The sequence below is a fragment of the Armigeres subalbatus genome, chromosome 2 (genome assembly GCF_024139115.2).
Source record: "Armigeres subalbatus isolate Guangzhou_Male chromosome 2, GZ_Asu_2, whole genome shotgun sequence".
In the NCBI taxonomy this organism is placed as follows: Eukaryota; Metazoa; Arthropoda; class Insecta; order Diptera; family Culicidae; genus Armigeres; species Armigeres subalbatus.
Genome location: NC_085140.1, coordinates 328,125,374 through 328,135,917, shown reverse-complemented (window position 1 = coordinate 328,135,917; position 10,544 = coordinate 328,125,374). Strand labels below are relative to the sequence as shown.

Genomic DNA, 10,544 nt, shown 5'->3' with positions numbered 1-10,544 from the left:
TATCCATCTTCAGAATATAAAAATAAATATTTGCACAAAAAATTAGACCATTGCAATTGATTTCACCATAGCCAAGTACGAGACAATGAAAACGGCCTTACTGTTGAGGTTGGAAGAAATACGTAATTGAAAAGTTACAATCAAGTGGTGCAACTAAGAGGAATCGTATTAATTCGTTTAATAGTAAGTGAAAACATTCCGCTACAAAAAATCTAAATTATTTTCTAACATGTAATATTTAATACTGTAAAGAGCTTTGCCAGCTAAGATCAAGTCTTAGAATATTTTCTTTGATGCTGCCACCTACGTTTCAAATAAATAAGGAAATGAAGTTTTGTTTTCTTGTTATTGCACTATATTTCCGCTAACCGCAAGTCGAGCACATCTGTATACGGGCCTCCATATACAGATGTGCTCGACTTGCGGTTAGCGGCAGTATACGTTCGTAATGCTTGGGGCATAAATGCAAAATAGAGATTATTGAGAAGTAAACCAATTTTTATTTAACTGTTCGCTAATCTTGTTTGACTCATTTTACAAATATACGCATACGAAAACGAGAAAAACCAGCCAATTGTTTTACTGTCATTCATCCATCATAACTCTGCAACAGCTAGTTCAACAGTAATACCATTATTTTCCTTTCCATTTTCACACAATTCCAAGTAATAAAACGCTTTATTATCACACAAGCCGCTTACTTCCGAAATTAATTTGCTCAATAAACAATCCTTCTTGCTAAAACAAACCCCAGCATCAATAGCGAGACCTTAACATTATATACAAATACTTACAACGTTTCTCTTGCTAAAATCTACTTTCTCGAGACGTCTTCTAGCGCTAGCTACTTAGTTATGTACAAATATTCTCCCACTGTATCTTCGTTCTCGTCGTCGCACCGGTTAAAATTTCAGAATCAACAGCACCGTTCTATCACAGGAACTCACCCCACATTACATCATTCCCCCCCTAATTCCCGCACACAGCCTCACTTAATGCCTTTTGTCTCCAAATATTCCATCACATTGTTCGGACACATAATCGGCTTGCCCAAAAAGAGCACCGTCGACATCGGGTGCAAAAATTCCACGGAAAATTTCTTCGCCTTCCAGCCGTAGAATCCGTTCGGGCGAACTACTTCACCGCTCAGGTCGAACGGCAGCAAATTGACCGCAATCTGATTAACCTTTGAGTACTGCACCCGGAAGTAATGGCCGTCGGTGGCCTTCAGCCAGTGGAATCCCTCGCCGTCGGTGTACGGTTTGGACTGGGCCTTCCGCAGTGCGACAGTCCGCTGTGCATCGTCACTGTTGAAACTGATGTCGATTTCGTACGCATCCGGCGACAGGGACTTCAGCTCGATGGCATTCTTCAGGGCATAGTTATCCAGCCAATAACGGATGCCGACGTTCTCGAACTCGTCCACCACGTGCCGAAAGATGGTTTTCAGCTTATCGAGACAGCAGGGCGGCGTGTGGCGGCCGAGGTACGTGTAGAACGGTTGCGAATTGTACACCTGGCCGATGCAGCTCTTGGTCTGCTTTTCGCATCCATAGAAGGTAATTTCCGTCAGCAGCGAAATGGTCTGATTGTTATGCTCGAAGCTTTTGATCAGTTTCCGCTTGGCAAGTTTCGACTTGTCGTAGAGATAGTTTTTGTGCACTACTTTTTTGATTTGCAGCTTGCGGTAGAGCGCTTTGAATTGTTCCTTACGCAAATTGCGCCGCTTGGTTTTGGTGTGGTAGGAGGTGAACAGCTTTTTGCCGTCCTGGAACGGTGCATTTAGGAGGATTTTCTGAAACGAGCAAAAAAAAACGACAAAGAGAGGAAAAATTGAAATGAATGGAATAGGTAACGTGGAGAGCAGACAGACGATGCGGATTGTACGATGTGATGATGCTTCCGGATTGGGATGAGAAAGTTTTTTATGGCGAGCAGTAAACTGGGCTACTCAATTCGGTATTGATTTCTATTGAATTATTATGTGATTCTGCATGTGGTATGGGATTAAAATGTTTCCTTGATTGGAATCCAATCGTGATAGAGTGGCTTCTATGTAAATTGATTTTTTGCTTAAAGTTTTTGGAAAGATTCTTTAAGAGAATGGTAGGCTGCCTTTACTTGAATGCAAAACGTAGATGTTTATGTTGAAGTACCTTCAAAACATATTCTGAACAATCTAAAAATTCAAATCAACAATGATAAATTAGAATTTAAGTGTGATTTACGATGTAATTACAACAAATTATCGATTGGATTGGTTTAGTTTGATAACACTATTGTCGAACAAATCGATGGAAGCAATGAAATTTTAGAATACAATAAACTGTACAAGCAAACTAGAGTGTTTAGACTCGTTTCTAAATTTTCTTTGATTTTATTGAAATTATTTGAATGATTTGTAAAGCATGTAGTACGCCAAGTGAAGGATTTGATGTCTAATCCCTAAAAATTATTGTCGCGTGTGGCAGGGTAGGTTTCAAACAAATTTTTTACATTATATTGTGCCTTGCAACAAAATGACAACTTTCGTGATCATTTTCCAAGGCTCTCATAGATGTGAAAAATTTATCCGCAGTACAAATAGCACGTGCTATCAAAGCATTCATCGCCACAATCCACCACGTGTCGGCCGAATTTTCAAAAATATCAAAGTAGCTTTTTTCTGGCGGTATGTTTTTCTTAGGCGACTATCTGGCGCTCATTTTCTGTTGCGATTAAAAATAAGCGGAGGAGTAGATTTTTTATGAGCGGTACACTGCCCTTCTACGCATAGTTGTCCCATGTTAGTTATTGTGGATTTTGACTTTTCACCATAGAGCAGTCTATTTCGATGTATACTTTTAGAAAACTCTAACAGATTTCAAACTTTGTTCGGAAAATCATTGAAAACAACATCAAGTCTATTTGTCCCATTGCTTAATTTCTACGCATAATTGTCTCGCGGTGATCAAATTCATCATTATGGTGGATTCTGTTTTTTTATGGAGCAACACACATTGAAATAGCATTTTCTGTTTAAATCTGGCAATCTTAGCCTGTTGCACTGGTTTAATGGGGGCAATTTGTACAATTAGGGTCTCGCCGACATTTTTCACCAACACGAACGAAGGTTCGTGGTTGCAAACAATCCCTTTTGATTTTGCCCTGACAGCTGCTCGTGGTTGCAAACAAACCGAGTAAAAGTGTGAGTGAAACGTGCGTGTACGTACACGATCGCTGAAAGCCTAATACTCATTCTAAGCGACATAATCACTTTAACCACGTGGATGGTTCACTTTCGTAGATAAATCATGCGGAGCATGCATGTCAATCGCAGCAGTCATTCACGAACCAAGTGCTCTATTTCTCGGCATAACTGTCCCGTCAAACTATTTTCATGATCGTTGTCGCAAATTCTATTTGTGAGTGAAAAATAAGAATGATTTCGATGAAATTAAGTCTTCTGAATGGTTCTGTGATGTAATAATCTTATATTTCATTCAGGATATACGTCAGCAATGAAAATTAGTGTTCAATTTCAAATCCCATTTTCTCATTTGTCGTTTTTTTGAATTTGGTACAAGCATGCGTAGAACGGCAGTACAATACTTACGATTACGAAATACGCACAAGTGGAGACGCACGGTATATCAACTTTTGATACAGTAAAAGTGGAACATTCTTTAATCAACAAACGTAAACGCCGCTAAAAAGAACATGTAATAAATGCATAGTCTTAACTTATTCGAAATTCAGGGAACTAACGGAAACTGTTTGGGCGTTCTTATGTAGTGCAGGCGATTGATCGTCATTCAGTGCGCAAATGCAGACGCCTTCTTTTCTGTATCATTCCCCACGCAAATTGGTAAGAGTACAGGCATGACATGTGTTGGAGTTGAGGTTCATACTCATGACAACTCCAAAGTTCAAGATGTAAGATAATGTAATTTACTTTCAGAGAGTGCGATATGGTGATTAGTTTAGCATTTCTGACAACGGAAAACTCACCATTTCACACACAAAAGAGATAGAAATCTTAGCAAACACCTTTTTGCATAATTGATTCCAAGCCAGAGAATCCTTCTGGTTAAATTTTTAGGAAACCCTCCCTAGGATTTTTTTTTAAATTTCTTCTTTGAGTAATTTAAAAAAAATCTTAGGAGAAATTTTCATGGGGAATATTCTTTTTTTCATTTATTTAGTTTACATCTAAACAGATAACACTGAATCAACCATTTGACGCCACAATACACGGTTCGAGGCTGCATCTTTCCATCCTCGAATACGCCCTGCGCTTGCCAAGTCGTTTTGCCCCTGGTCTGCCCACTTCGCTCGTACCTGCCGGATCAGAAGCGAACACCATCTTTGCAGGGTTGCTGTCCGGCATTCTTGCAACATGCCCTGCCCATCGTACCCTTTCGGCTTTAGCTACCTTTTGGATACTGGGTTCGCCGTAGAGCTGGGCGAGCTCGCGGTTCATTCTTCGTCGTCACACACTGTCTTCTTGCACACCGCCAAAGATGGTCCTAAGCACCCGTCTTTCGAATACTCCGAGTGCTTGCAAGTCCTCCTCGAGCATTGTCCATGTTTCATGGTCGCAGAGAACGATCGGTCTTATTAGTGTCTTGCACATGACACGTTTGGTGCGGTAGCGAATCTTTTTTGACCGCAGTTTCTTCTGGAGCCCGTAGTAGAATGGAGAGGCATGGCATCGCGGGTGGTCGTGTTTCTTGACGACATTGATGTGTGCAGTGTTTACTTTCAAAAATATCAGCTGGTTTGACCATTTCAGCAGCTTGATAGTACAGCGCGGAGTGAAGAAGGGCCAATACGCCGGAAGATTGTAAAGCACAGCATGTTGGTAGTGGGATCATTGCTCAGCGGCTGGTGTTTATTTTGCAGATGTTTAGCGGGAGTGCCTTTTTGGTCCTTTATGAAGGGTTCTGATGCGTTTTGGACATTTTTCAATTTTTCCTGGGAGCTGTAGAAGATTTTCAAGTTGACGCCTGAAGGATTGTTGCTTTTTTCTGCCCAATTACTCGTGTGGAATTCTATTGTTTGCACCGAAGATTAAAATTTGGCTGAAACTATGGCTAGTGCGAGCATCAAAACAGGTTCCCTAAGAAAGCAGATCACCAATACCAAGAGGATACATGGCCAGCAGTTCAAGAATCGGGTGGACAATCTGCATCCAAAACGTTAACCGGCTAAAGTAAGGTATTCTACAGGAAAGTGTTGCCATCGAATTCCAGAGAGGACAAGGTATTTTTGTGGTATTTTTTACGAACGGACAAGTTATCAGAGGTATTCTGCGGTCCAGGTATGTTGGTTTTTGATTTGCTTACTGAACACAGATGTCTGCAATAAGTTTTTTCTTCATTTTGCTGTCAGAAACATACTTTCAGTAATCCTTCCCCATACATAGCTTTATTTATTCAATATTGGCTATTACGCCCTTTTCATTTACACTATTAAATTGTGTATTTTTAATTATTATTATTATTAGAACAGTAAAGACAACAAGTACATACGGGGTGCATCGGTTTATCGCCACTGTCCTCTCGGTTATAGAGCAAATGCAAATCAATAGTGATTATGTTTCCAACACAGAACAACGACTTACAATAGCATCTAAAATCCAGGGCTGAACATCAGTTTATGTAGGTATATAGGTATATGTTAATGTGTGTGCTTCTGCCTGTCGTATTGAGGCGGGTTTGCTTCTGCTACGACAATAGAGGCTTGTTTGCAGCCGTTTGATCATTTATTCATCCACTTAGAAATTATTTGTTGATCAAAATCATTATCATATCAGGGGGGAAGGGGAATTTAATTTCTTTTTGCTCTTTTTTCGTTTCAGAGAGCGAGCAAAGGCGCTTAAACCTAGGCTATTAGCCAGGGCAAGGCTAATACCTTCGCCCCATCCGAGGAAAATCATTGGCAAGGATAATGGAGTGACATAAATTTCTTAGCAAAGTCACTCCCAACGTATTTCCACAAATTTTCTATCATTTGCTTATAATGATACTCCTAAACCACATACCCTACCCACCATCCAATTCCTTGACATCTATGAGGGCGTCGGTGAGTCGCTGACCTCTCGTTAAGTAGATGTCATATCATCATTTCCTTCCCTTTCCTAGTAACGGAGAAGATGGGCGTGGCCGGCAATGATAGCTTTCATGTTTTATCATTTTGGACCCCCAATTGGATTTCCATTGAATCCCAAATGGAAATCCATAAGCAATTGGGGTAAGAAAGGTAAAGAATATACATGACAACTATCAGTATGCAATCTACGAAATACTCCGTTACAACGCAACGCAACGCAACGCAGTTTCTTCTGGAGCCCGTAGTAGGCCCGACTTCCACAGATGATGCGCCTTCGTATTTCTCGACTAACATTGTTATCAGCCGTTAGCAAGGATCCGAGGTAGACGAATTCCTCGACTACCTCGAATGTATCCCCGTCTATCGTAACACTGCTTCCCAGGCGAACCCTGTCGCGCTCGGTTCCGCCCACAAGCATGTACTTTGCCTTTGACGCATTCACCAACCAGTCCAACTTTTGTTGCTTCACGTTTCAGGCGGGTGTACAGTTATGCCACCTTTGTGAATGTTCGGCCGACAATGTCCATGTCATCCGCGCAACAAATAAATTGACTGGGTCTGCTGGAAATTGTACCCCAGCTGTTACACCTGGCTCTCCGCATGACACCTTCTTGCGCAATGTTGAACAACAGGCACGAAAGTCCATCACCTTGTCTTAGTCCACGGCGCGATTCGAACGAACTGGAGTGTTCGCCCGAAATCTGGGACCTGCTATTCACGGCATTTTTGAAGGATGTACAGTAAAGATCTGGTCCGTTGTCGAGCGGCCGTCAACGATGCCGGCTTGATAACTTCCCACGAACTCGTTCACTAATGGTGACAGATGACGGAACATGATCTGGGATATCCCTTTGTAGGCGGCATTAAGGATGGTGATCGGTCGAAAGTTCTCACACTCCAGCTTGTCGCCTTTCCTGTAGATGGGGCATATAACCCCTTCCTTCCACTCCTCCAGTAGCTGTTCAGTTTCCCTGATTCTAACTATCAGTTTGTGCAGGCAAGTTGCTAGCTTTTCCGGGCCCATCTTGATGAGCTCAGCTTCGATACCATCCTTACCAGCTGCTTTATTGGTCTTTAGCTGTTGGATGGCATCCTTAACTTCCCTTAAGGTCCTAAGTAGGATCTAAGTCATCTACAAGGATTCTGGGAAACTTTGTCACCAGGGATTTTTTCTGCTAGAGTTCTGGGGAATTCTTTCTCTAAGAGTTTTGAGGATTTACTCCTTTAAGAATTTTGGGGAATTTTCGGCTGCAAATGTCAAATCTGCATCTGTGGAATTTGTTCGGGTCCCCATCTGATCAACGAGGAAATGAGGTGTGAAGACACGTTCCGAAGCTCTGTGGTAGATGCAATAGTGATTAGCACAGCATCTCGAGTCGATCATGCCCCAGCAACGACCTGATTGCAGAAGGACCCGGAAGGCAAAAGGATCCTCCACCTGGAGAAAAGGAACTAACTCTAGCAGTACCCATGTGCCTCCTTGGCTGCTGCAACTCATATGTGATCAGAATTAGTCACAATCCAATTGCTGCAACCTTTTTTGTTTGACTTGTGCTGCTCGAGAAGGTTCTTAGGAAAGAAGCCGCCCAAAGATATCTCATACCCGCAAAACTGTCAACTTAGCCAACGCCTGTGACTGATGACGTTTATTCCCTACTAATTGAGATGGAGTCATGCGCAAGAGGCTGGAATCTCACTCCTCAAGCAGCACATTTGTCATAAACGAGTTGCTGTCGCTTATGTACGACCAAATCCAGTCATATATGAGTTGTTGCAACCAAATCGGAGCCTCGTTTTTTTCTCCCAAACGTCCAAGCGAATAAGTGTACAAAGTGAAGGCTATATAGGGGAACTGCTCCATTTTCCATCTTACTGAACATATATTCATCTCATCGCAAAACAAAGAAATACAGCACCATTTTCGTTGCTTCTTTTTGCTAACATAATCTGGATTGGAGCCAACTGCAAAAAAAAATCACAAAAAAAATCAAATTCCTTTTCATCGCTTTGTTTTTGATGGGATAAAAATGGGAGCTATGAGATAAAGTGCCGAACCGTTTACCTAGGTACATTTTGCATGCAGTCGTATTTGCTAGCATATGTGACTTCGTGGTGGCTGGGATCTAGTAACTACTCCTTTCTACGTCGGAGTTAGTTTTAGGGTTTCCAATAGCCTTAAATGAAGCCTTAATAAAACATTCCTCATATCAAAATCCAGAAAGACTCAACCCAGCGTGTAACCAACAAAAAGGGTAGCGGCAAGACCTAATCACTTCTTCAACACGCAACCAAACACTCCACACGCTACAGCCTCTAATGTGCCGAAAACAACCCACACTACTGCAAGCTATACTCCTTCGGATCCACTACGGCGTATGAGGACGGTATCGGACGAAGCAAACAACCCTGGGTAATCGGGGCACCAGTAGACCGGATTTCATGATCCATGAATACCGCAACGACCGGGTCGACCGCGGTGCTTAGTGGACAAGAAACACCAAACAAGAAGAGCCAGTCTAAATCCCCGGTAATCGGAGCTGGCGTCCTACACCTTCCAGCGTTTTCATCCATCTCCTTCTTCCAGCCCTGTCTCCGCGTCCTGGATACACTCAAATCTGAGCGCACAAGAATCTCTCATCGATCACATCACCCCTCCGCACACATCCCTGACCAGCATGAATCGACTGGTACGTCGAACACATCGCCCCTACCTTCCACCGGATCACACCAAATTATTTGGCTTGTTCCTTTTCCAACCCTCACTGTGCAGGTCAACTTCTAACTACCACCAGTGGAACATCAATGGCTTCTGGAATAACCTTCCCAATCTCGGTTGATAACGCACGACCGCCTACCGTAGATCATTGATCTACAGGAGGTAGGATCAGCAAATCAACCAGACATTCGCACAACTTTAGCAGGAGCTTCTTTCGGATAATATGCGATAAAAAGTGAGTTCAGCTAAAAATTCTATATTTTCTTCTAAGATATGCTGTATGCAAAACATTTCACCATATACCCAGCCCCAATTGCATATTGCTTATAATGTTCATAATTGCGTCGTTGCATCTGGAACCTGTTGGTCTACCTTTCAACTAAGTCCTTATTAGCACTTCCACAATCATTAATTTAAAATTTTCCAGAGCTGTCAATTTGTATATTGTATGGAGATTCAATATTCTTTTCCACTTGCTAAAATAAGGGCTGAAAGTAGAACTCGCCGTTTTCGGTTGACAGCTTCAAAAAAAATATTACTTGAGGCCCCAAACAAACCGATTCATATTCACATTCAAATTATTCGCACTCAATTTCACCCTCGCTCTTGCATAACAGATAAGCACGCGTACATTTCCCCCAACTCAAGATATGCGCCCTTGTCAGCTCATTCGAAAGTCTTGTTCGTAGTATGGTCACAACATTAGGCATATGTAACTACTCCACAGAGATTAATTTTGGTTGATCCTACATTTATAAACATACCGCCAAGGATGTGCCACAGAAAAGACGGAGAAAGCCACTTTATACTTTGCTCGGCACCGACCCCACAATGGCGTTGTATGATGGGACAAAATGCTAATTTCAAGCTTCACCTACTACATCCCAGCCTTTTTTCTGGTTTCAATCGTGTTAAATCGCTCCACAATGGAAGGCATCTCCCTCCGTTCGCTGCCATGGAAGCGCAGAAACGAACCAGTTACGGAAGCGTCGAAAAATATTATATATTAAATTTCCTTTTATCTCGCCGCTAATCTCAGACAACTTTACCACACTTTACTACCGGATGGGGAATTCCTTCTCCACTTCTGTCATCGCCATAGTCGTAGAAACAGATCCCAGTCAGAGATGGAGCATGCTCTTGGGTTTCGATGCGATTTTGCAGAAAAGAAAACAGTATATTCCTCCGAAGAACACGTGTTCGCGATAAATGTGGTGGAGCATCGACTATAGTAAACCGCTACTTGGGAAAAAAATATCTACATGGAGTTGAAGGTGGTCAAAAATTAAAAGTTAGCTACTTAATCCTTCATCCGTTTAGGTTGAGGAGACTATTAAGAAGTCAACACAAACAAAAGACGTCAAAGTGGAGGCAATGCATACACAATACACATATTTTCCCTTGCTATTTGTACCCATTTCATCTCCTCTCTGACATATTATTTAGAATCACTGAAGATTTTTTTTTACTTTTAAGTATTCATGCTAGAGTCATGTACAACTTTTACTAATGTGGATAACCTTCCCTGTTTTATGGTCTGCCGATAAGCTAGAGAGACACGTGTTGAAATATTTATCCAGCTTATTGAATGGCATTGCCCTATAGTGAACTGCTACATCGACGGGGAAAAAAGTTTTGTCTTGGATAGCCACAGATCAAGCCACATCAAACGATAGTGAAAGTAAGAGGTTCAGGCGATTTTAACTCGATTCTTTCGATGCACCCATATATGGTA

General features: G+C 41.9%; 1 protein-coding gene across 1 annotated transcript in view; it reads right to left on the bottom strand.

Annotated features, from left to right (window-relative positions):
* Positions 1 to 453: 453 nt before the first annotated feature.
* Positions 454 to 10,544, bottom strand: part of LOC134216896 (ribitol 5-phosphate transferase FKRP) — a 31,384-nt gene continuing 21,293 nt past the window's right edge. The window contains exon 4 of the mRNA XM_062695672.1: positions 454 to 1,795. Within this exon, the coding sequence (XP_062551656.1) occupies positions 989 to 1,795 (807 nt within the window). The 3' untranslated portion in view covers positions 454 to 988. The remainder of the gene's footprint in view (positions 1,796 to 10,544) is intronic.